We start from the raw sequence: 27,927 nt of genomic DNA on the forward strand, positions 1-27,927 counted from the left end.
CGACCCTGCCCGTGAGCAATCTCCCAACTCATCTCTGTCTTTACAACCAATTAAAACCTTATATTCGCATTTCGTCTCCGTCGCTTGTCACTATAGAGCTTATAAAATATCGGCCTTACGAGTAAAATCGGAGTATAATGGCGTTTACACAATATTTAACGCCAGTAGTTGTAAACTCAGTGTAACGTAGCGGTGTAAATGTACTTACAGAATGCACATGATTCTGTACAATTTTCCAAATTATAGATGGTGGGTGCAGTGAAGTATGCGCGCATTCCTTATAATTCGTCTAGTTAAATCGCAACGTGAAGCAACCTTGGATGGTCTACCGGTAATATAGGAACATTATGAATATAGTCGTAACGGGGGAAAATGACGTCATTACATCCTGCGCGGTTTTGGTAAAAATGGCGATCTCTGCGCTCATGCCTGTTGCCTCTCTACTGAACATGGAATACTAATGACAGTTCTCAAGGTCGCGTATGTCAGTTTCCTCTCCACTTATTTCCACCTCATTGCTAAAAGACCGAAAGCAGCTGAAGAGGGGTATATGTTGAATTAATCTAAAAAAAATTGCCCGTGCTTCGATGTAATGATTTTTACTGTAAAATGTTAAATCTGACAAATTGGATTCTTCGAGTAGTCGGAGTATTCAGAAGGGAGCTCAGTGAGGAAACAGTTTAAAACTAGTAATAAACTACATCTAATTTATTGATTCGTTACCCCACCCATGTCAAGCCGCACTCGACGTTGGTTAGCCGACAGCTGATTTAAAACTTAAACATCAACTCATATGTAGAAATGGGTGAGTGCTAATATTTCGACATATATTCAACTAGTGCCCTTTTTAATTCATTTTATTGAAATTATCTTTGGGATTGTACGTGAAAAATGCTGAAATAATTTAGTTGCTTTAAAACTCTCTTTCTGTTGGTGTTATCATTAGTTATAGATGTTGTAACATTGCTATAAGATTTTTAATAAATCTTGCTGAGATCGATGCATTATGACTGTGTTAATGAATCAGTTGAAGTTGTCGGTTCAAAGGAAGTGTTGCTTTCAGATAAAAATTTCAAGGAAAAACTGATAAAAAATGTCAAGAAGGAAGTTAAGCAGATAATGGAAGAGGCGGTTACGAGAAAGTTTGTACACGAAGAAAGTAGCAGCATAACATCTTTATGTGGTATAGTATTGTTTAATGTATGCGTATAGATTAAATGTTCAATGATTTCAAGAATGTATGTTTTATAGCTGCTGTGGAGGCATGTTTGTCGCAAGGAGTCAGAAGACGAGCATTGGGTTTATTTAAAACTAATTCGACTACTGCTCTTTTACATAAGATAGCTAAGTCTTGTCCAGCAGCTGATAAGATTTCAAGAATGGTTTTAGAAATGGAAAATGCAGACACATTAAATAGAAAATCTTCGAGCAGTGGAGATAGCATTAGCAAGCCAATTCCTCCACCGTTATTGAAAAAGAATTCCAGCAGCATTCTCTCCCAGACTCATTACACTCCTCCAAAATATTTGTGGATTCGACTTGCCCTTGTGGAAAAACAACTTGCTGAAATCATTAACTTTTTAGTAGAGAACAGCAGTAAATATTATGAAAAAGATTCATTAGTTGCTGATCCTGATTATGGATCAATTTTAAGTTCATTATTAGTGGGTCCTTGTGCTTTGGATTATTCGAAAACTAAAACGCAAGACCATTATTGGACGGATCCACCAGCAAACGAATTAGTTCAACGGCATCGTATATCGTCGTGTACCACAAGTGGTCCACCAACTGCTCCGCTACAGGTAAGAAAATGTTTATGATACATTTAGATTAAATGTAAACATTTGTGTTTAACTGTTGCTTAAATTATATTTGTTTTAATCAGTTTGGCAGAAGTTTACATACAGGAGGAAGTGCAGAAGATGGATTTAGTCAAGTGCCACGATCAGCTAAAGATTATGTAGAGTCTCTTCATCAAAATAGCAAAACCACTTTGCTATATGGAAAGAACAATGTCACTGTACATCCTGTAAGTTAATACTTACATATGACATAATTGTCAATGTTTTGTTCATTTGTGGGTTATAGCAATCCCCATTACTAATTGCTTAAATTAATTGCAGCCTCAATCAGACCCAATGCCTGGTTATCTCTCTTTACATCAAAGCGCTCAAGGCCTAGTAATAAAATGGACCCCAAATCAACTTATGAATGGTTTTGCTGATAGTACAATAAATAGTGCAAATGGTACAGGAAATGATGGAAAAGAAGAGTACACAGATAAATCTCAATATTGGCAGTACGCTCTAAATTTGAGGGTAGAGGATATAATATATGTTCATTGTCATCAACAAGGAGATGGAGAAGGTGGTGGTACAGTAGTACTAGTTGGGCAAGATGGCGTGCAAAGGCCTCCCATACGATTTCCTCCAGGTAAAATGTAGTATTAAAACTATTTTATAATGGCACTACGTGGAATAACTAAATAGTTTTGATTCTATGGAATATTTTGTCAAATGCTATCGATCACCTTAACAATGTATTTAATAAGGTATTACCTCTTAGGTCAAGGACATATGCTTTCCTTCTTGTCTTGTTTGGAGACCGGACTTTTGCCACTGGGTCAATTGGATCCACCGTTGTGGTCACAGCGTGGAAAAGGAAAGGCATTTCCCAGGGTCCGTAGAAGATCCTCACCTTCCTCTGCTTTCAATGAAGAAACAGTGGACTATGTATTTAGAATCGTAAATAAAGCCAGTCAAGATGATTTGCGTAAGTGAATATTACAATTCAGATATTTTTTTAGGATACCTTGTCTTTAAAAAACCGATGAATTTTTTCTTTAAATAAGCAGTAATGAATCAAGAAATAATGGATCCAAGCTACAGGCGAGGTGATGTACAAATCTGGAGGGTTCTTTCATCATCTGCCTCTGGTTCCAATGGGGATTCTCCGCATACCTCAGATTCGACCAATCCACCAGATAGTCCCGCTTCAGTTAACTTGAAAGAACAAGGAAATGGACATCCAATTCATCTCCTGTGTCAAACAATGAAAAGACAAATTATATCTCGAGCATTTTACGGCTGGCTTGCCTATTGTCGTCACTTATCTACAGTATAATAATATTCAGATCATTCTAAACATGCAATATTAAAGTCACGACCGTATCAGTATAAATTGACACATACCATTTATAGGTGCGAACACACTTGTCAGGATTGGTCAATTTAAATATAGTAGAAGGAAGCCCGGAAGATGAGAAAGGCCTTACCATTGAAGTGTGGCAAGAATTGTCGAAGGACGGTTGTGTAGTTGACAAGGAGAAGGTCCTACGTCTAGTTTACTATGGAGGTATTGCACCAGAATTGAGAGGGGAAGTTTGGCCGTATTTATTGGGTCACTACGAATGGGGATGTTCCTCCAATGAAAAGCAGGAACTGGATGATCTGACAAGACAGAATTACGAAGCCACTATGTCCGAGTGGCTTGCTGCTGAAACCGTTACCACTCAACGTGAGAGAAACGGTAGCGAGTCAAGTGCCGGGTATATCATATATTATATTCTATTTTTAGTCTGTAATTAAATCCGCACAATTTTCATGTACGGTTTAAAAAAGAAAATTCGTCTAATATCAGTAGAAATATATGTTTGCTATAATATTCTAAAGAATACTGTTTGTATTTTGTTAATATTAATTACAATTTTAGTTCTAATGATGGAGATGAGGATGAGATTGTTGAGAGTGATGTAGAAGACCCATTGGAACCAGGAGATGTGCCAACGTCTCCGGTTTCGTCACAAGGTGGAATTTATTCCAAAGAATTACTAGACCTTTTTGCTCTTAATCTACACAGAATAGACAAAGATGTGCAGCGTTGTGATCGGAATTATTGGTATTTCGCATCGTCAGAAAATCTTGAAAAATTGCGTAACGTCATGTGCACGTAAGTAATCCTTTGTCAACCTACATTTGTAATTTAACAATTAAGATTCCAGCCAAATGAGCTTCTTTTTCATAATAGAACTATTAAAAAGAAATTGATAAAAATTTGCATTAAACTTGCAAGTTCATTAAATGTGTATTTGTGAATATTAATGTCAGGCAATATTTCATTTACATTGAAGATATATTCACTAATACTGTATTATTTTAGATATGTCTGGGAAAGGCTCGAGGCTGGTTATATGCAGGGAATGTGTGATCTTGTTGCTCCTCTGTTAGTAATATTTGATGATGAAGCTAAAACATACGCGTGTTTTTGTCGTTTGATGGAACGAATGACGGCCAATTTTCCACATGGTGGAGCCATGGACATTCATTTTGCAAACTTACGCAGTCTCATACAAATCTTAGATGCTGAACTTTATGAACTAATGCATCACCATGGCGACTATACCCACTTTTACTTTTGTTATCGATGGTAATTGACAGTGTATATAATTTTTAAGAAACGTAAACAAGTAAAATACCGATGTCTTTGTAATATCGAAAAATAGAATAGTTTAAAATATGGCTAACCCTTAACTCTTAAATGTATCTAGGTTTTTGTTGGATTTTAAACGAGAACTGATGTATGAAGATGTATTTATGGTTTGGGAAGTAATTTGGGCAGCAAGGCACATTGCTTCAAATCATTTCGTTCTCTTTTTGGCCCTCGCTCTCGTACAAACTTATCGAGATATTATTCTATCAAATGCAATGGATTTTACGGATATTATCAAATTTTTTAATGGCAAGTACAAAGGAATATAACAATATAATTCCTTATGGATTAAGGCGTATTAAGATTTTACCTGATTGTTTTGCGATTGAAAACGTTTATAAGTGTTTTATTACAGAAATGGCAGAGAGACACAATGCACGTGCTGTATTGGGCCTGAGTCGCAAATTAGTTCTTCAATTGCAGACTATTATCGAAAACAAATGAGGTTCATTATTTTTACTATATCTTACAAATAAGTGATAATGATAAAAAATATTTCTTCAGAACAATAATACAAATGGTACATCATGGATAACACGTTTATTTTATTCTTTATTGTGTTCCAGACAAATGGTCTTTACACAAGAATCGGATGAAGACATTAGTTCAGGCGTATCAACTTCTCCTCAATTCTGATTTTAACATTATCAATGCCACAGAAACCTCCATAAAGGAAATGAAAACAGCAGCAGCTGTTTATCCATTATCTGAGAACGAAGTGGAAAAGAAAATGGTACGAAATACTGCATAGAATCAGGTATGCTACTATAAAGAAATGATGTGGAATTATATGGGAAGGTGAATCTTAATTTTACGTCGATTCCAAGCATAACTTGGAACGTATAATATACCTCAGAAAATCATTTTACATTTCTAAATAACAACCAAAGATTGCAATGAAATCGCAACCAAAGATTGGTTGGCTATGTTATGGACTCATTAAGTCTTTCCTAATGCTTGTTTACCAAAGAAATTCACCTAGAATATAATGTATCCCGGTAATCATTTACTGGTACATCATTTAAATTTACAATTTGATCTAGTCAGCCATATATAGTTGAAGCCCTTATAATTAGAATCCTGGATGATTCTATATTTTCTCAAATGGGCCGTATTTAAAAGGTAAATCTATGTTGTAAACGTAACCGGACTGGCTCCGCGATTATTCCTCAGAGTAATTATTAAGTGAACGAGAAAGACAAACAAATTTTATTGAAATTCTTTCGTTTCTTGCTACACGTATAATCTTACGTTTCCATTAGTAAGTTGTCAGTAGAAACAATCTTACCTCATGTGTCGTATGGATGGATGTATCAGAAATTCGCTAAGAACACAACAAACGTGTGATTAAAAATTTATTTACACTTTCATTTGTTAGACAGAGGTGATGAATCTATTGTTGCTTTATGATTTCTTGTAACGTGAATGTTTGTAATATGATATATACAGTTTAACCGTCGAGGAGTTCGGTTAATGTGACATGCTAAACTTTCAAGATTTGTAACAAAAATGAAGTGCTAAATCACAGACACTCAACGGTTGAATTGCTTTGTTACATATAATGTGTATCGTCGTATTCAGACATGGTTTACTAAGATGTTTGTTCCGTTGTAACGTGTACACGAGATTTAAGATCAAACAACGATAGATCTATATCGACAAATACGTAACTACAGGCGCTAATTGAATGTAACTTTTTGGCAAAACAACAGTTGTAGAGTGGTTAGCTTTTTTGTATAATTCACAGGTCAAATTCTAAAACCCTCCTTATTCTTCTTTGTGTCATTTTTAGAAGTACTTAATTGTTGCATCGCGACTTAGAAGTCTTATTAGGATATATGTCGCATAAACTACTCGCGTAGGTATACGTATGATTTTTATAAGTAATTTGCGCCAAAGGTCGATGTCTATACAATTTTATTTTGAAAACTTATATCTTTGTCAAGTGTTTACTATGGCTGGATAATTTAATCATTTTCCAGCAGAATATATTTATTCATTTTCTCTTAAGCTCGTGGGTCTCTACATATCTTCGTCCTTGACTCCTTCCCTTTTGAGTGATCCAATGAATAATATATTGAATAAATTACACAATAGTTTTCCGTTAAAAACAGAGTAATCGTTATATATTCAAGGAAACCGTAACTTAAATGGAACACAATACAATATTCGTCGTCGGCTGCGGCATACAACTTACGAATAAACATTATTTATTCGTTTTAATCCAATACTCAAATTTTACCGTTAATGTTTCGGTCTTGCGAACAAAAGGATTTAATCTTTTTGTAAGTGAATCTGGAGAATTTTTCGGCGTGGATAACTTACGTTACTTGATAAGTAACTTCATTATTTGATTTCGCAATTATGTAGTGTCGCGAATATTTAGCGTAATTATACGTGTTGAAGAAGTACGGGTCAGCATTGCCCCGTTCACAAATTGGATATCATATCCTTTCTATAAACTGAGTATTTGAATAGGCGGTTCTTGAAAGTATCGTTTTTTTACTTATTGGTACAGGTATGTATCTCTTTTCTCTCCTAGAAATATCTTGTACTTTCCGTCATGGATGTTCTATGAGGTCCGTTAATTGTCATTACAGTGGGCTTACAGACTTTGTACTATTACAACTTTAGTTTCATTATCAAGACTTCGGCACTAATCCTTCCGTAATCACCAAAATGTTGACTTCATTACTAGTACCATTAAGTCGTCCTCTGATCAGTAAGCTCGCTCCTTTTGAAATTTCCTTGTCAGCTTTTAGACTCAATCATTATAATCTAGAGTCGTCATCATACGTTGGTGGTTTGGCAGGTAATCTAGGTAATTCTAACGTCGGAAATCGTCCGTCATCGTACGTGAAGGTGGTGTTATCGTGTCCAGCATCTTCAACAGTTTTAGTTTCCTTCCCAGGACCTCCCATCAGTAGCATAGTAAACAAGAACATGAAGGAACCTGGTGAAATAATGACGTTTAAAAAATCTTAATAACGAACATACATACACGTGATAGATATTATTAAATAAAAGGTTGCCCAGTAATTATTGTCTGTGCCTTTAATTACTCACTGATACCGTAAAATCCGGCATAATAAATGTACAGAGATTCTCGGAATCCAATGACTTTCCTGGTAGGTTCCACTAAAATTGGTAGGTTTCCCCCAATGTTGTTCATTACGAACAGGAAAACTCCAACAGTCGTTGATCTCATACTCAAGGGGACGATTTCTACCAGAATAGCAAACACTATTCCAAACCACATCTCGGCTAAAAGGAAATCAAGATAATCAATCAGTTTTATTCCGTCGAGAATATGTTAATTATTTTGTCAATTAAATGTTATAACTTACCGAAAAAGTAAGAGATCCCAAGAGTAATCATGGCCCACAGCGGTCCAAAATATACGGAGCCAAAAGCGAAGGGGGTCGCAATCAGCTGGCTTACTACCAAGACAGCCACTCGTGATCTGATCCCCATTTTGGCTACAAACTTATCACTTATCACTCCTCCGACAACGACACCGATACTGCCGACAACGATCGTTACAGCGAACAACCACCATCCGAGATCGTAGTCTGGGAAATAGTCCCTGTAGTAGAGATCGCAGTTATAAGCGAAGCACATGCCTCCTAAAACGAAGAAAAATTTATCGAGGAACAGGGTAAAGTTATTAAGCTGACACCTCATAAGGTATTTCCATATTTACCGCAATGCCTTATGCTGGCTGCTAGACACAGAAGAATAATTCGAGGCTGAAGAATGACCTTCCACATTGGATCCTTTTTCCCGTCTTTACTGTTTTCCTCGCCGATTACTATTCTTTTCGGTTCACGTAACGTGAAGCCGGTAAGGATGGCAATGATAAGCCCCACGATACCAGCCCCGTAATAACATACTCTCCACCCCTATTAACACGTAATAGTATGTTTCATTAATAATATCCACTCTTATCGGTTTGACTTGATTTCAACAAAGCTTCGAATTCTATTTCAATAGGATACTTTATATGTGTATATTTTGTAATTACCAAGTCCCATGCGTTTATTTGCGGTACGTATCGCCCGATGGGGAAAGCAATGCCGTATCCTCCGTAAATTCCCCAATTGAAAATTGACATTACCAGGCCTCGTTGTTCTTCGGCGAACCAATCGGATAAGAGTCCGGTAGCCAAGGGATTACATCCCGCCTCCCTGTTCACGGACGGTTAATAAAAATTATAAAGCTTTAGGAAACGTAGCAGTAAATTACGGGAATAAACGTAATTTACTTATATCGGCGGTAAAATGCAACCAAGACCATACCCTGCTGCCAATACCATTCGAAGGAGAACGAGTTGCCAGTATTCCTTGACGGCACCCATTAAGATGATGGCTATGCTGAAGATAAGGGTGCACACTCCTAGCATCTTTACCCTGAAACGGTGTCACTTTAATTCTTTTCATTTCCCAGAAGAAATAAGATTGTTACATAATACCTTTCAGTCTCTAAGGTGTAGGAACCCCTAATTCCCCTCAATTAAGAGAGGGGTTTCTATATGGATATTTTTATTACGTAAATATTGTTAAGCCTATACTTTCGATTTCCTTCATGTATCTGTTTGTACTAAGTTTTAATGAACATGGAATTAAATGACTTACATATTTTTAATAGGTAAGACTGATTATAGAAACGTGAATTTAATTAGAGATCAATTTATACGATATAAGGAATATAAATAATTTCGCAGAAACACTTTGTTGCTGTGCAACCTATTTTCTTTAAATCAAGCACTTGTTATTCTGTTAGACTGTGAAGGGTGTCCTTGCTGATTAATTATGAGAGTGGTGGACATTGTTGATTACCTGTTGTATCTATCAGCAGCTACGCCCAAGATGACACCAACAACAGTGTACACTGCGATGAAGCTAGGACCTGCCAAAATCTGATAATCTATGCCAAGTCCATTATAATTCCACTCGCAGTAATTTGTTCCGTTTAATTCCAGAGATAGGCAACTGCAATAATATATTTTATTTAATGTTGCATGGGTAAGGGGACGCGATACCGTTGAAATTGAAAGAAAATTGTTTTTTAAATGTTTGCATATCCCAATAGCTACACGTTTTCGCGGATTTCAAGTTATGATTTATTTGAAAATTAGAAAGAAAAAAAGAATTAACGAAATAACAGGCCATCTTCTAGGTGCAATGCGGTCACGATCGAGCGCACTTGAGAAAAAGTCAATACCGAACAATACTCTCTTCAAAGGAAACTCGAAGAAAGGTTAAAAAACGAAATAAAACACTCATCTGTGGATGTCTATGTTCTTCAGGGAGATCAAAAGTGTTACGCGGATTATTTATTTATTTTTTTTAACGAATACTAGACGACAATGTGATCCCCTTAAGGCGTAACCCAAAGTATGTCCTTCGACATTCTGAATTCAGAATTGTTCTCTGTGTTGGAATAAATCAATGTACGGGCAAATAAAAGTACGGAGTATTATACAATATGACACGGTCGGGTAAACATTTTTTCTCCATTTTTCGAAGGAACTATTCCCTCCATTTCACGCGCTATTGGACACAGCGTAATCTATTTACGCCCGATCGTTGTTACATCTGCATTGCTGTTGGCAGTGTCATTACGTAGTTCAGATAAAACGAATCAAGCCGGACATGCTTAATCAATTCTTTCTATCACGCGTACACACGTTTACATTTATTCCGTATATAAGTTATGTGCATTTCAAGCATTACGTAAGTTACCAAATTGCTCAGGTGTCCCAATGTAACGACTAATCATGTAAAAGCTCACCACACCCTGTAAATGTTGACCCTTAAATATCCTCAAAATGTATGAAATGAATATTTAACGAATTTACATTCAAGCTTGATATTTCATTACGTGTTATCACGATTTTCCGCATAATGGTTTGCGATACGAACGTTTCCTTTTTCCTCAGTTTGAATTTGCAGTCTATGATCGTTGCATATGTTAATATACTCACTATTCTGAATTATTAGCACTTTCACATTGCACTGGTAAATCTATTAGAGCATATACAGTGGAATTCAGCTGGCAAGAAATATCCCCATAATGCAAGTCTATTGCTGTCGCCTTGCTCGTAACGCCTGGAAAGGATTTATAGGTATTACCTTTTAATTATCGCATTTATGAAATAGAAGATTACAAGATGACTACCAACCGATCATGTAATGCCCAAGTTCACCGAGGACATATCCGATGGACACCACGGCCAAGGCATAAGGTTTGTAAAGAAACCGTAGTTTGTTGATTACCGTGTTTAACATTTTGATCTGTAAAATCAATGTTAATATAAGAGACAATGATATAAATATATAATAAGAAATAACATAAATATTAACATCTATACGGCGCAGTTAAATTTCTTTCATTCATTCACAGTACTTAATCTGCTGACGTACACACAATGGTGATTATTTTGATAATTGACTCTATACTTTATATGTATATATATATATAAAGTATCAAAGTATATATATACACACACTGATCAGTAATGGTTCGACGCTGTTTTATTCAAGTTACCATTGCCACGGCCTGGGACACACCCCTGACCTTCTACTAGAATCATTTAACGATCTTTTCCATTTTTCCTTTTTTTATCTCTTGAGGTATGCAAATTAAACGACACGTATCTATCGAAGCTGGACCAGCAGACATTGATTAGATGTTTCATTTATACATCTTATATGCCAGGATCGCGTTTTTCTTTTTTCAATTAAGGTTAATGCGGGGTTTCTTTGACACCTGGTCCAGTAGTCAGCATCTATGCAAAAGGTTTGGAATTAGATGACGAAGACAAACTCGGTCGAGAATCTCTGTAATTATTTTCCGGATGTGATAAAAGGGGACTGCAATGAGAAGGCCGCCGTGTCGATGCAGTATTTCTTGAATATCTATTTCTCCCCATTTTTTTTTTTTTAATATGTGAGCAATCTTCCTAACAGGTGTCAACAGAACAATTAGACGTCGGTTAGTTGCAAATTTCCATTTTAACTGTATTATTCGCTGTCGGACATTCGCTCTTACGTCCAAGCTAAGGTGTGATCATTGCATTGCAAATCTTCTCATTTACGTCAGAGTTGCTTGTAATTATCAACATTTTTATGATAAAAGTACGAGTATTGTCACTAGAGGAATAACAATACGGAAGAGACCACCTTGAGGTAGATATGAATGTTTCATGCAAAATCGACACAAATAACCAATTATATGTACAGAGGTAATATCTTCCGTTTTACCTTTGAACAGTGTAATTTTTATAGTTATTCCCGGTCTGACTCATATCTGTATAAATTAAAATGAAACATAAATTTTACGTCTTACTCATGTTTTTCCAGTGATCGATATTTAATCGACCGACAGATATACAACTCGGTAAGTGTACTTACTTTAGTTATTATTAGGAGCTATGTATGAATAGATTTATAATTAGCATTAATGTAATTGCTTATGAACTGGAAATTACAAAATTACGACGGATTTTACAATCTTCACGTCCTGTCATTAATTACCCGAATACGAAGCGAAAATAAAATATTCATTCTCTTCGAAGGACGATACATAACAGACACGTCATAATGTGTAAACAAATTGTAAGGACTAAAGAAACTTGATGGAAAACCAGCTAGCTCTAATTGAAAAGATTTTACTTGCTCTAGGACCTGTACGCATAATTATATCGAATTAGAGAATACGGAATCCGAGAAGTGGGTTTTGAAAAAAAAATAAATATTGTGGGCGTGAGCACCGTGCGCAGATACGATTGGTAGATTACAAAAAAGTGCGAGCGAGGTACATGCAACCAACGCGATCGATATATCATTTTACTTGCATTTAAATGCATCTAATTGCGAAATGCAAAACGGTGAAAATGGAAGGTTGCATTAGACTGGACGCAACGAACCTTACAAGCTATTCGAAAAATGTTTCCTGTAGTGCACTTAAAATATTTCCGCACAAAATATCAAGGTTATCGCGATATTTTTATAAGAAACAGTGTTACTATTACATTGCGCAATGCTACATTCACCAATATATAACGCGAATCATAGGAACATTTTTGCTCCTTCACTTCTGGTGTAACGAAGCTTCGTGAAGGGAATAAAACAATCTGTTTAGGACTACTTATACACTTTACTTGAATAGGCCACTAATTACAATATATAATATTTAAAAAAAAGTGTAGGATACAAGATTAAATAACATTTATTAATGGTGTAAAAAAAATGGTCACTTAAGGGTGAAACCTTTTCGTGTTAGACATATTTATGATGAATTAGTATTTATGAAACACGCCCTTACTTTTGTAATGAATACCGAAAATAAAGGTGCGTAATTCTTAAATTATGAAGCACGTACAGTTGTTCAGTTCTAATGTTTGAAAATTATGTTAATATAATATATTTGCAATTTTTTTGCGGGCGAGGTTGGTATTTTCGGAATTATTGAAAGTAATAAATCTGCGAATAAAAGGATGGATGTATGGAGACCCATTTTTTACTCGGAGGCAATTTTCATTTTCAACAAAGCGTACGAGTTTTTCAGCGAAAGCGCGTCGGAGATGTTCGAGAAGAAAAAACACGGTTGTAAAATCGCGTCCCTCATCTGAATATTCATCGAAAGTTCAGTTTCCATTAAACTGGCAGCTCCTTTCCAATCATCGGCGATCGATCGATCGTTCAAGGTTTCCGTGATTTGCACATAATGAAAATGAGCCAATTTAAATAACGGTCTATACATAGACAATCGGCAGACAGCGGAAAAACGAAGTCGAGGTGCTTCATTGTTATCTTTGCGTTACAATGGTATATATCTCGACTCGCTTTTAACAAATTCAAAATGTACACGATTACGCAAACGGAGTGATGGAGATCATTTTAAGTATACTCAGACGTACTGTTACGTGATGGTATAAGGAACTTGGGTTATAATTGTCGTAATTAACCTTTATGAACAGAGACTCTCGCGTTCCTAATCCCGTTATTTAACGATGTCATGCATTCGATTCGCACACGCAATTCTGTTTCGTTCTAGATGCTATATTTGCCTGATTATTTGAGTACTCTTGATGTAATTGTAGTCTTCCAGAATCATGAAAACATTTCATTTCTTGCAGGACTTTAAAAGACCCAAAGTTGAGGTATATTGGTAGATGGACATTTAAGATTGACACACACTTGTCTACAAACAATCGATCAGCTGATGTGCAATACTTTGAGTAAAACTGAATTCCGAGAAGGAGAAACTTTTTTATTTCCAGTTATAGCGTAGACATCGAAATGAAAATTAGTGGTCTGAATCCGATGATAAGTCTGTCGATACTTTATGTAGGGAATGAACGCAAAATGGAAAACAAATAGTGAAAAGAAGTCTTCAAAATGAGCCCACGGAATAAATATTTGACACGGGGGAAGGATTCTTAACGGTGATGCACTTAATTTAACATATGAAAAGGTATTCATTGAGCTGATCGAGTTTTAATAATCTAATTTGAATTCAAGTAATAAATAATGCAAGTGACAAATCATTTAATCTAAAACGACGACGAACACTGAACTGCCCTTAAAATCGATATGTTCCGAAGTGCGGATGATTTTGACAAAATTTCCAGAAAGAGATTTATACGTGTTCAATTCGGTCAGGAACAAATGTTGACCGATGAATAATCTATTTATAAAGGCTATCGTTTCTGATTATCACCAGACGTGTAATTTCATTTAAAATGGCGCGTTTCATTCCTTAGCATTTTTCCAGGCCGATCTGGGTAGAATAAGTGCACTTCAATCTTAAGAGCGCTTTAACCTTAAGTATACTTCAACTTTCATAGTCAACGTGACTGTTCACCTATACGCTATCCCTGGTTCAATCCCCGCAAGCTGCGAATAGTTTATTTTATTTTTTTCAGGTTCACATGACAGCTGTTAAAAATATCTGTTGAAAGGTATTGAAAGAGACCGTCTTTGAAATTGGTGGAAGCTAAAGAAATCTGAAGTCCAAAATTCCTCTTTTACTTTTCCCTTAGCCCATTCGCTGCCAACTACGAGATACCTCGTAGTAAGCGTATGTATATGTATTAGACTGTCATTATATTTTCCTGGCAGACAAAGGGTTAAATGATTATTTACCGAGTCCTGGGATATGCCGTATATATACGTGCGTGATTTTGGTGTACAGTTCTCTTGCATCCGAAATGCGTGCGTTCATTGCACTCGATACGAGATCAAAGTCGAGAGACAAGGTATACCGCAATGACGGTGAAAAAGAAAAAGCGCTGCCTCACTATCGTTTCGCATAATCAGATACACTCTGCGGGCTCCCGTCGTAATCAGCGAGTACAAGAACTGTCCAGATGCTACGTATAATGTCGCCAGTTACCTAACTGTATATTCAAAAAATGCGTCACGTTAACCTTGCTGAATCGACATGCGATATGACCACACGTAATCCAACTATGGATACCAACTATGGTAACGGTTTCCTTTGATTAGAACGTATTTCTCGGCACAAACGCGTAGCGCAACACACAGATAACTAACAAAGGGATAATTAACGTTAAGAGGGTAAAATAATTGAATGGTACTCTCTTTAGAAATTAAGTGGAACGTTTTAAGTGGCACGAAGCACTTTGAGAGTGGTGCAAGGATGCCGTCCGTCCCCATTGGTGGTCAATGTTGCTCCAATTATTTGGTTCCGCGTTATTGTGGCGGCAAATGCGTCAGTGCACGTTAGTGTATCCTTCCTCGGAAAAGAAACGCCTATCAGGAAATATCCTCCGGCGGTGGATGCAATCCTTTGGGTAATTCGCTCCGAAGGAACATACGCGGTTTTACGTGAGGGGACTTAACAACTTGTACGAAGCTCGGCTACCTTGAGCTAGAATCGGTCGGCCGGAAAGGAATTATTATAATAACATTAACCATATGGCCCGTCACATAGTAGCAAGGCAAATGCCTCGTAGAACGACATTCTTCTTTTAACAATCTTAAGTCAAAAGAAATGATAACGCCGGGAATTAAATGAAAGACTTGGCGCAAATTTTACGTTGCTTTGGCTTAACTTGACTTTTTGAAAAAAATGTAGAAAAGAAATTATTATCGAGCCATGACATAGCAGCATGGCCCGTCAAAAAATAACGAGTTAATGCGTGCTCGTATGTGTTTTCAACAGCCGAAAATTAACGACAATGCTAAAAAGGAAAGAAAAAAGAATAATAATTCGAATGTAAACTTTATGCTGTCTTAGCATAACTCTTTATCGTGCGAAATATTACCATCCGGTAATGAAATGGGTTATTGCAATGTTGTTACTTCGAGCCGAGAAACATTGCGCGTACGAAATGATGTACTGTATTATTAACGTAAATGCCGTTTCAAAGTGGCATATAAGTCTATCGTAAAGGTTTTTATAGACGGTGTAAAGAAGATGTACTATGTGTCGGTTTATTGCAACCAGCAAGTTTCGAAACTTGGATATTTTCGCAGTAAAAATTTCCGAGAGAAATTAAACTGTCCTCTTTTTTTGGAAACTTTAGATGTTATACCGTACATGATCTATATTTTGTAGAAAATAATCAATAAACCTATTTAAATACTTTTAAATTATATATTTAAGAAAACGTTTCAATAGAAGAATTTCGAGAGAAAAAGGAACCAAAATGAACTCCGTCCGTTTTGCATGATTATTAATTATGGATCGACATAATACCTCTCATGGTCTTAAAAATTGGTAAAAATTTGGAAATTGAGGGGGACATGGGGACGAATAAAAATAAATTCCGCGGTTTGCGGTATGTGATCGGAAGAAGGATATGAAAACATACTTATTCGTGAGAAGTAAGAAACGTTTACACTCTGTAAGTCTACTTTCGTAATGATCCGGTGTATGATAATGAGTCACAGAGTCTAGTTATACTTGCGTCAGTACATTTTCTAAGTACTGCACGTTATGCGCTTAAATAAATAAATCGAAGTACCAAAACCGATTTCTTTCCCTTTACTAGAAATGTCGACATTCTCACGATTTTCTTGCGCGTTCAAGGAAAACGTGAAAGTAAAGATGAAAGAGCCGGTATAAAGAAATGCCGCTGTTATAAGAAACCGATCTCTGGCCTATTTGCGTACGTAATCTTGAATCGGTTATCCTTATGTAAAGATGTCCCGCTAATTGATCGTGCTGATCTCTCAAACGCGAATTCTGTTCACGTAAATATCATTCGTCGATCGAGTCTTATCTATGTATGGTCTGTACAATTTTCTTTTTCTTCCGTAATTTTCCCCGGTCCGGTGAAAATCGTTTGGCCATCTTCCGTTCTTTTGCTACTTAATTTTCTGCTTAAATTTCGCTTCAGATTCCATTAAAAATCGCATTCAAATAAAATATTAAAATAACTATATCGAATGGAATTTTGTGATTTATTCGTGTAACAGTGGCAGAAAGCACTGTTCAACTAATCGGGTACCTGCAATTTCATACGGATTTAAAGATCGTGATATGTCAAGTTGACAGCCCGACACATTCTCTCAAGGAAAAAAATCATTCGTCTAACTACAATGTTCCGTGAGTTGGCAACATGTGATTTCAACATGTTCTGAAATTCATTAGACGGCACGCATCTGAAGGATGTTGAATTCAAGGCATAGTACTTTTTGTACTTTTTCTTTAAATCAATGTCACGGAAAAGGTAAAGGTTCTGAGATCATCGACTCTTTGACATCGATTGAAAGCGGAACTAATCAAGCATCATGCAAAAGCATCGATGAAAGATCATGGTCAAGTTGACCCCGATAAGGTAGCGGGTTTCAATACCGACAATTACAAGGTCCAAGTAGCACGACACGCTTCAAGAGTTGTTTCAGCGACAAAACTTGGCCCTGGACGAGATCGGAGAGACAAAAAGGACTCTTCAAAGAATTGGAATTTACTACTCACTCCTCGAACTTGGCAGTGAAAAAGTTTGCGGTCGAATCGGCAAAGGATGTCGACGAATTTGTCACTCGTTTGCAGTACTAAGACACATTGCGAAGCATTCTCTTTTACGTCAAGCTATTTCAGAGATCAAGGACAATTCCGTCAAGGTATCCGACTTAATATTATTCATCTCGGAGTCCTTGCCGAAAAAGCTTATGAGAAACCACATTATGAAGCAAGCGCTGAAGTGCGAGTCTTCATAAAGAATTATTATCTATATTAATAAATTGTTACAGTAGAAGGAATCACATCGGTGACAAAACTTGGGCCTGGATAAGATCGGATAGACGAAAAACTCGAAAAAAAGTGGAATTCACTACCCACTGTTTGAGATCAGTAATGAAAAAGTTTGCGGTTGAGTTAGTACAGGATGTAGAGGAATTTGTTGCTTGAAAATTAAGAGATAAGGAACTGGGACACATTGTGAATCATTTTCTTCTACGTTAAGTCTGAATATTGTAAAGAACAAGGATGATTACGCCAAGACGATCGGTTTAAAGTTATTTTAAAGGCACTGCTGAAAATATCTGTGATAATCGAACGCTAAAAAGTAAGCTTTCATGCGCAATGATTAGTAATGAATTGTGACCCTGATACCAGGAAAACGAAGACTGAAGCTATAATGTTTTGCATTAATTAGATTTTAAAGTCATCTTAAATTTTTTCTAGTGGAATAACATCTTTTTCATTCCCGAGTGATGCAAGGTGAAGTCATCATTTGGGTGAAACATAGTTGAAAACTTATGTTTAAATTCGAATGTTTACACAAAGCATGCGGTTATACGTTTTAAGTAATCGCAATGTCAGAAGAAAGGCTAAGAATAAAATGGGCCAATTAATTATATTTAGGTATGATGTGAATAGATTTATCTCTTAATAAATTAGTGAAAGTTTCAGATTAATGTATTTTCAAAAAAATACTCTGTGACATGTGCTTTGAATAAAAGTGAGTTGTTCATTACACTCCATATAAAAATGTGTGCATATAACTCGAATTACGTTATTACAAAGTAGCGAACGTCGATCTATAACTGACGCTTGTGTTTACGTTTATCTACCTATTAGACTTTGATTATAGCTGTCACTAGTTCTGTGCCGTGTATATTAATGTGTAATATACGTGAACTTTTTGCGGGTCAAGAAAAATAACGATTTAATTAAAAGGCGGAACGTTTTCCTCTTTATCATTCCGACACAATTTCAGTTAATATATAAAATGGTATCAAGCTTCATAGAATAGTAAGTACCATCAGTGGAGTAATACTTCAGCCAAGTCCTCATTATTTTTATGTTTCTATCGAATTCATATTATTTTTTATTCAGTTAACATCAAGGTAACTGCACATTGATTTCTTGAATAAGTTTTAGTAAAAATCATTAAAGTCGTTCTCCTCCAGCTCAAGGCCTTGACGGAATAATCAATTATACTAATGACGGTTTTTTCGCAACGATTTCTTCTGAATTCTGGTAAAAAAATTATGAAAATGATGAAAAAAAAAAAAGAATCCGAGGAATGTATCAGTAGCCGGGTGCCATCTCGAGAACTATGTTGCAATTCCATGAGTACAAGGTACACTTTAAGTGTACACGAGAAGAGTACACTTTAAGTGATTACTCATTACTTCATTACTCATTACCTCATGTGAAAGATCGTGCACTGTGATTATGAGCTAATGAAAATTGATAGCACTCAAAAACACCTGGCGAGAACTTGAAAGCTTGTCGGTTAACTGACAATTTAAAAAAGGCAGCAAAGGTTGCGATTTCTGCCACGTTTGCAAATTATATAGGATTGTTGCGTTAAACTGTAATTTTCGAGTCACTTGTCACTCAGATATGAAGTGAGACAGTTACCCAAGAATCGTGTGACTTTAATCCTTCATGGTCGTGTATCAAGACAAATGGTAAAAATACTGCAAGATACACCTCTACAATGTTTGCAATTTCTGATTAATTGTCAGTATAAATGTTAGTTATTACTCAGAAATATTATTTCAACGCGTCACAGCCCGATGTCTATATTGTGAACCATAAATAAAGCAGATTCGCACTTAATAAACTTGCTTTGAACTATGCGTTAAAAGGTAACACGTTTTCTCGGAAGCCTTGTAAAATGGCACTTCTCGTAATTTAGCGGTTTAATGGGCGTAATTTCAGAGTGTTAGGCCACGAATCATTGCACGTGATCGTTGTACATTGCTTGTTGTTAAACTCCGGGAATTTAGACGCAGTGATCTCGATTTCCTTCTCAATGGCAAACCACATAACTCTTATCATTTTAATTAACTACCTCCAAGCACGCCACCGTGTTTCTGCGTTTAAAATATCGTAATACCCAGCCAGTTCTAAAAATTTGTAATGCATTCATACATTCATATCACCACAGGAAACACCAACGTATTTTTTTCCGAATTTTTCCCACATTTTTAAACGTCGATAAGTCGTATAATCGCTACCGCTCATTACAAAATAGCAATATCTAATAATAAATATCGTACAAATCAGAGACTAACATGCATCGTGTAGGATAATGTGAAGAGATTCAATTTTGGTTTAAAAATAATTCTGATTACTAAAACATGGTCACAGTTTCCTTTCATTATGCTAAATGGTTATTAGATATGTACAACTTTGATTTTTATGGTGTCAGATTCTTTTTTTTTTTGTAAGCAGTGTATTCTATATGTGCATGTACACGTATGTATATGCGGAAGGAATTTCGGAATTTACTTTTTTCTGTGCCGCGATCAATACTTTTCATACTTTCATGTGCAAAACGTGTACAACGATTTAAAGCCCATTGGACTAATTGGTGGAAAATAACGTAAAGTAATTACATATTTATGTGACACGTGTAATGGTTGAAAATGATGGAAGTGACAATAAATGTCTCGTTAACTCGAATCTCTGGAGAAACAAGAACTCGACGTCAATGTAGGACGACGACACTGTGAGGACTCTATATCATCTTTGATGATTTAACATTTGATTAATTTTATTGTGTCCAAGTTATATGAATCCCCCTAAATACTTGTTCGAGAAAGACCGATTTTAGCATTTATTCGTTCACGTACTACGGGTAAATATATATAAATCATTCAATTATGAATTTTAAGATGTACCAACCCAATTTTGTTTTGCATCTTACCAGAAGTTAATTGTGCAAGTGCAGGTGTTAGTAATGGTCTCAAGATTGATGCGACATTGAAGCTTGAAATAAAAAAAGAAAACGAAAGAAAAATTAATTTGAAAGCGATGGGGCTGCTGCTCAGGTGTAAACGAATCGATTGAGACTATACTTGCGTTTAACTGATATCTAACTAATTCATTGGAAAAATCATACACCCTGGCTGGTTATTTTCCTTCGTACAGTAATTGTGTCGCAGGCATGATAGGAGCGTGGTATCAGAGTACGGTAATATTAAATTATTCTCTACAGTCGATTAATGCCTTTGAAAAGAATCAAGCAAGCATAAATGGACAGTTAACTCAATCGAACGTGAGTAAGATCTATATCACATTAAGATGTAAAAGACCGCGAGTACGTATCCCTACCGTCGACACTTCGGATCTGATTGACGTTACATAGAGCATTATGAAAATTATCATAAGTCCATTTTCATATACCGGGTGTCCGGAATTTAATAAATAATATACGTGGGGCGATTTTTCGTAAAAAATGAGTCCATGAGTGGACGATTAATATTTGCCTCCCATCGGTGGGTTTTGCGTAAACCTGAAAAATCAGTGCTCGATGATGCCATAGTTCAACAAAAGATCACTCTTATTTGGTAATGAGTTTATTTTCAGATTGATAAAACCGCTTTTAAGTGAATGAATTTTGAGAGAATACGAACAAATTTCTATTTATGCCGGTAATTATGAAAGTGGTTTAAAGGTAGAAAATCGAAAAAGAGATGAATATGTTCTATGTATTATGTTGCATATGTTTGTTACAGTAATGTGAAGGTAGGGTCTTAATAAAAAAAAAATTACAGACCATTTTCATAGTTACGGGCACATATATTCTATATTATAAATGCATCTGACATCTGATCCGAACGCTGCGCATCTGTCAATTCGAAAAGTAAATATAATCCGACTTAAAGAATATCAAGTTTAATTCTTAATACCGCAAGTAAGACAGTTATGTGACTCAGATCATATTAACTCGTAATAGGGTGAGTAAACCGGAACGTCTATACTTTCTCGTCGAATCTTATTTACGAGACTTAAGGGATATCAATCTTTTCGACGGGCACTTCACGGTACATTAAATGTAAGTCATTGAAGAGAAGCAGGAGAGTACGTCTCTACGTTTCGCTGTTTTTAAAAATGGAGAGAAAGAAAACGATCGACCTCAAATTTGGAAGAATTGATTTTATACATTCGGCCCACCAAATTATTCGACGTACATTGCATGAACTAAATTTTACCGCTTACGTGTTATGAATACGCTTTTCTATGGCATCTTTAATATCGGTTAGGGAACATTACCATCTCTTATTTAAGTGATACATTTGAGAGCGAGACTCACGGAACTCCAAAATGGGAGCAGATTTCTATGCATTCTGATCGGAGGTTGCAATGTTGTATCATACACCTACATCTAAGTAAGCACACCCACGCACTTGTGTACGCACATCTTACATGCTTCTGCGCCTTTGAGCCAACTTGCACATACATTTTCATACCATCAGCACTTTGAAGCCGAGCCTGGGTCTCAAGAGCACAAGAATTAGTAAAGCCCTCCAAACTGAAGTTTGCAGTTTCGCGAATTGGATTTTAGCCACAATCGGGAGGAAGGAAACAGGAATCGCGAAAGGTGCGCGGCAAGGTCCTCGGGAACAAGGATAAGTGCCAGAAAAAAAAAAAAAAAATTGATCCGACCTGGAGGGATCGATTTAGAATGCACTGACTAGGATATCCGAGAGCTGGTGAGACACGTGCCGTTTATCCACCGAGAGATTTGCATGCTCAAGGTAAAGCCATCCAGCATCCTGGTTGTCGCTACCGTTCCAGTCGAGATCAAGAGACTAACTATAGATATGACAGATATTCCTTAATAGACGCGACAAGTACCACTTTTCGACTAAGTGGTCGTAAGGTTCCTCCAGAATTTGCAGGAATTCCGTCGTCGTTACGCTCGAGTCTAATTAGAATGAGATTCTTTACTTGAAAATAACTAGATTAGGTGACGTCGATTCAGTCGCGCGAAACGACTACATCTCGGTTACAAAACTTGTTTTTTCTTTCTTTTTAATTTTTATTACTGCCATTAGATAGCGTAAGAATTTGTAAGGGGGAGGAGGCATGCACTGCTCGAATACTTTCGTGTGATTATAAGAATTAGTCATTTATCGTAAATTGATAGAAATTACGTTAATTACGTTATTATTCTGAATTATACGTTCAGGCCGTAAATTTGATATGATCATAATTTATTTGGGCGGTAGTGTTCTTTAACCACATCCGATGGCACGATGTGTATGTCGATCATTGACTGTAGTAAATATATCAATGACCGACATAGCACGTCGTCTGATTTTGCAATTTGAAAGTAGCTTTACCAAAAGCTGTGAATGCGTAAGGACGTTTCGAGTGATTTCAAGTACCGGTTTAGTGTAAATTGATTTCAACATATTACGCATACCTGCTGACAAGTTGTCAGTACCTGCAATTTTCTTATTGCTGTCTAAACTTGATCCTGTCAATATTCGTAAAAAATAACCATTGCTTAATTGTACATGAACATATTAATTAAAACAATGATTATGTACGTTTGCAATCTTTTAATTAAAATGTCTGTGTTTTAATATCTGAATTAAGTCGCAAATGTCCTATGTTGGTTTTTTTAGTCTGGTCTATCATCATCCCGATGAAATGCAAGAACTTTCTGAACACAAAATCCTTACATTCACTGTACGGATAGCAGAAAAATTATTACAGGATAACGTAGAAACCCACCTTCGATAAGAAGGGTCGTACTACTTTTTGCACTTACAATACATGGCTAACGCAAAATTGGCAGTTCTTCATTTATACGTGCAATCTTTCCGTTCCATCTTAAGTCGAGGTACACAATATAATACCCATCAGCGAGGTTATGATGAATTTTTAAACATCAATCAGGTACCATTTTACTAACATATTGATGTGTTAATGTATACAAGATGGTATATTAATATTTCATTCTTATTACAGATGCCTGTTTGGAAACAGGTAAATTAACAGACTACCAAAAGCTAACTGCATAATTGAAGTTTTTTCGTTTGACCATCCGATCGAGAGAAGTAAGACAATTGTTGGTGTACGTAATGCATAATAATAAAGTAATAACTGACAGAGGTGCATGAATCGTATAGCTCATGCTATCGTTGTTACCTCCGGAACTTCTTGCATTCTTATCCAATAGACGTCTGACGTCTGATACCGTAGATTTACGATTGCTTTGTCGGTTTAAAAGAATGCTTACAATGTGGTTTTCCAGACATCACCGTCAATTACAACCGATACATCACTTATGTAGTATGCATTATGTACAGTCACCAGAGGGGCCTAATAAAAAAATTCTCATTATTTATTAGGGAAAATTAACTGTTAGGAAATACGAGAAAAATACCTACACGGTACTACTAATTCTCCTGTCATTATTATTTTGTATTAAATATGTCATACATGTGATTATAATACCACGACACTACTACCCTATCGAATCTTATGTCTTACTAAACTGTGCCAGAAAATTGCAACAACTGCACATAATTAATAGTGCAAATCGAAGACTAATATATTTTGTTTAGAACAATGAACAGATATAGTGATTTGATTCATGTTTAAAAAGCACTTGAATTTACTGAGATATGGGCCTAAACAATATATGTGGTCATAAGACATGAACAACTTTGATTTTTAGGCGTTACCGTTTCTTTTCTTTTTTTGGCGAACGGTGAATTATTTGAATACGTACTTAGTTAATACATAGATCTAATTAGTTTCAAACTCTTCCAAATGACGCAAAATTAAGTCTTGGAATATGTGAAGAATATACCAACTATATCGCAACCATTTTCATCAAGTTCTTTTCTTTTAAATACTTTGTACGCGTGCAATGTACACGGTACTTTGTACAGTACCACTGCCATACCGGATCTCGCGTCTTGGATAATTGTCCGAACGAATTTCTCAATGTTAATCTAGTGTGACTTTATAGAACTTTTGTCATGGAACAGTAACCTCTGGTTTAACGCACCCACTATCGTTCAGTCACAGGAGAATTCATTTTCTCTTAGATACAATGTAGCTTTTACATGTGTCGGTAAATAGATTCACTTACACTATGCACCGTTACCCACAGAATCAGACTCCGTGAACTATGTGAACATAATTGCACTGCGAGTGACTTTCAATCGGCTTAGCTTCATTTCTCGGGTTTATATCTAACGAACGGAATTATCAAATGACGCTTGTATGTCGAATACTTAGCGGGTTTGTCCAATGTATGTGAAATATACAATACATCAGCACTGCACCGTTAGCGCATTAGAATCGTGGTTATTAAGTTATGCGTATTTCGAGCAGACATCATCCTCTAACATCGCAGATGTCTCGTAAATATTCAATGAATGTTCCGAGAATGAGAATTCTGAGGACGTGCATAAAATCTCTCCCAGAATTCTTCAACGACTAAGATCCGTTCAGCAATTATATCAACAGCTAACGTAATGTTCTGCTGGCACAAAAAAATTCTCGTCACAAATTAAAAAAAAGGCACAACTCTTTACAAAGGAAATCAATAGACCCAATTGACGTCTGATCAGGAACTGGAATTAGAAAAAGTGCAAAGTTTTACTGTAATTAAAAAAATCATCTTTTCATTAGAAATAGAAAGTAAAAATGTTGAAGAAGGAAAAACAGCAGATCCAATTGAAACGATTTCAATGATACGAGAACATTTTGTATGATGTCCTGTTCAAGAATTACTTATCAATTGAATTTTAATTTTGAATATGTTAAAAGTGGAACTGAATTTATGGAATGCCATAGAAAGGAGGAAATGTCATTTTTTAATAGATTACTTTACTTGGCTATTTAATTACTTATTAACCTTGTCAACGAGTCGCATAAAACCTTCCACTTATAATTATGAAAAGTAATACGTATTTATATATCCGTCTTCACTATAAGATACGTACGTTCTTTTAATAGACATGTAATTATAAAAACACGTAAATCGTGCTCTTCGTGGTACCAGTATCACGATGTCATTCGAACGGTTGTTAAGAACTATGACAATAATATTTATCTCGCGGATGCACATAGAAGAAGTATTGGAAAATGATTTCATGCTGATTCGTTAATTATATGTTATGGGACTATAAATCAGAGAGCATTCCAATATAATTACTAACGGGAATATCGTAGGAGTGATGAACCAGGCGTGTCGCTATTTCTCAACTCAATTATCGATTAAGTAAATGCCAGGAAGTACCCTTCGTGTAATTATTAATTCAATTATTAATAAGAACGCATAGAAATTCGAGATTAAAAATACCAATCAGAGAAATAGTTACATGTCCGACATTTCTTACAATTCCTTCTCGTCACAGACATGCTTTTATCGTGATTATTTTACAAAAAAAGTATTGTAAATGACCGCAATCGTGTCAAAATTAATCCACCGTACCATTTGAGTAGAATAATATGACAGGCCGAAATATTTGGTGTAATTTTGTACAATAGAATCAATTCAACACCTTTGGCAGTCAAGAAGAGAAATCATCGTTGATAAAATTTAACATATCTGAGGTACCAAAAAAAAAACCACGAATGAATGACTCTTGCACGGTACAATTATGAAATTTGACGGGTTCTAAAACTATTATTGTTCCACCACAAAGACACGGAACATAAATTTGTAACTGCGCGTCTCGAGGTAGTAAGTCAAATAAAATCACTCAATCTTCAGATTTTAATATTTGCTAATGATGTAAATATATTCTTTAAACATTGCTCGTACCTAAGGTCATCCTATTACGTATCTGTAGATTTTGACGTCATTTCATTTTCAAATTTCAAAATTTATCCTATATATACAATTCCTACTCACGGTTAGTCAATTTTCTGGTGACCGAAAAGAAAAGGCGTAGCTCACAAAATTTAATAGGTGCAAGGATGAAGAAAAACTGCAATTAGGGGCACGTTTTCCCCCGCATTCCGCGCACCACACTAAACTGTCAAGACCGGGTGGAGGGTCCAGGAGGGTGATCCCTCCTTGACAGAGGGATGGAGAATAAAATGGAACCCGTAACCACGTCGAACCTATATTTATAAGAAAGTCACGAGCATTAGACCTTCCCCGGGATACACGAAGTAGAGGGGAGCAATGTTGTATACGGTTTTCCAATGGTGGGAGTCTCGATACTCTCGATCTTCGGCTTTCAAGGTCGTAGCTCCATGATTTTATCACTGCGGCGTGATATCAAGGCGTTGAGAGGCAGAAATGCACGTAAAGATCTATTTACAAGTGACTACTTTATTATATCGAAATATATTTCTAGAGCATCTTAGATTTTGTGGGTGTAGTTAGGCTGTCGAGAGTCGGTGAAGTCACCGAATGATGCTTTCGTTATCTCCATCGTAACAGCCTGATAAGGTTGAATGGTAACATCATCAATTTACGAAATCATCGTGAATATGTTTATTGAATTGGTTTCTGTTAATAATGGACAGATTTATTATAAAAGAGTAGAGTAAAGACTTAGAATTTCCTGTGCTAGGCGCGTGTGAAGAAACGCGAACCGATGGATCGCAGTGCGCTCATTCATATGTAGGCATTGCTCATGATTTCCAATTATATGACCCACTCTGTTTAAATTAGGTGGAAACAAACAGTGAGGGTGTTTCGAAGCCGATAATTGCAGTTAACGATGTTACAAGTGCTCATAAAACGAAGTACTGCTCTCATTCAGGAAGAACGTATCCTCATCCACTGGGGAAACTGCGATAATTCTCACCGTGAACATGAAACACGGTAATCGCGCGAAGAAAATGGACCTCTTTTGAATAAAAGGATCCAGGAACTTTAATGTCTAAGACCGACGTTGTAAACGATAAAATTTGTACAAGTCCGTACGTCTTCTTGGCATACTTTAGAAGACAATACGGAAGTTCTCAAATGAGTATCAATGCCTCGCCTTTCTTTTGCATCAACCTGGAAGAGCCATGGTAACAGTCGTAACACAATTGATGTGCACAATAATGTATAAAGATTGATACACAAGGTATAACTTACAAGACCGGATAATAGTGGTTAGTCATAGAACAGGCCTCGTTCACGTGTCATAAATGTATCTGCCAACGAGTTTATATCTATTCATAACCAATGCTTTTGGATGGTAATCATTTATTCAACTCTGTTTTTCATTCGGAGGGGGACACTATGAA

The 27,927-nt window shown here is 36.2% G+C and overlaps 2 protein-coding genes across 3 annotated transcripts; one reads left to right on the top strand and one right to left on the bottom strand.

The window, feature by feature from the left end:
* The first annotated feature begins 377 nt into the window (after window positions 1-377).
* On the top strand, window positions 378-6,498 carry LOC105702973 (small G protein signaling modulator 1). The gene is made up of 13 exons (XM_012430982.2): window positions 378-805; window positions 1,064-1,183; window positions 1,252-1,802; window positions 1,886-2,029; window positions 2,124-2,433; window positions 2,566-2,772; window positions 2,855-3,117; window positions 3,201-3,547; window positions 3,712-3,948; window positions 4,159-4,425; window positions 4,547-4,737; window positions 4,844-4,933; window positions 5,055-6,498. Exons 1-12 carry the CDS (start codon window positions 802-804, stop codon window positions 4,930-4,932), a joined length of 2,730 nt encoding a protein of 909 aa, XP_012286405.1. The 5' UTR covers window positions 378-801; the 3' UTR covers window position 4,933; window positions 5,055-6,498.
* LOC105702974 (putative metabolite transport protein HI_1104) lies at window positions 6,389-26,759 on the bottom strand. 2 transcript variants are annotated; one of them, XM_012430984.2, is made up of 10 exons: window positions 26,591-26,759; window positions 10,673-10,784; window positions 10,475-10,598; window positions 9,327-9,479; window positions 8,787-8,897; window positions 8,513-8,675; window positions 8,192-8,390; window positions 7,836-8,114; window positions 7,555-7,752; window positions 6,389-7,441 (listed from the first exon to the last, which is right to left on the bottom strand). In XM_012430984.2, exons 2-10 carry the CDS (start codon window positions 10,776-10,778, stop codon window positions 7,260-7,262), a joined length of 1,515 nt encoding a protein of 504 aa, XP_012286407.1. In that variant the 5' UTR covers window positions 10,779-10,784; window positions 26,591-26,759; the 3' UTR covers window positions 6,389-7,259. The 2 variants fall into 2 exon arrangements, with proteins under 2 accessions (XP_012286407.1, XP_012286406.1); XM_012430983.2 differs by lacking the exon at window positions 26,591-26,759 and adding an exon at window positions 11,038-11,056.
* Between the last annotated feature and the right edge of the window lie 1,168 nt (window positions 26,760-27,927).

The sequence above is a fragment of the Orussus abietinus genome, unplaced genomic scaffold (genome assembly GCF_000612105.2).
Source record: "Orussus abietinus isolate OABI.00-Male unplaced genomic scaffold, Oabi_2.0 scaffold350, whole genome shotgun sequence".
In the NCBI taxonomy this organism is placed as follows: Eukaryota; Metazoa; Arthropoda; class Insecta; order Hymenoptera; family Orussidae; genus Orussus; species Orussus abietinus.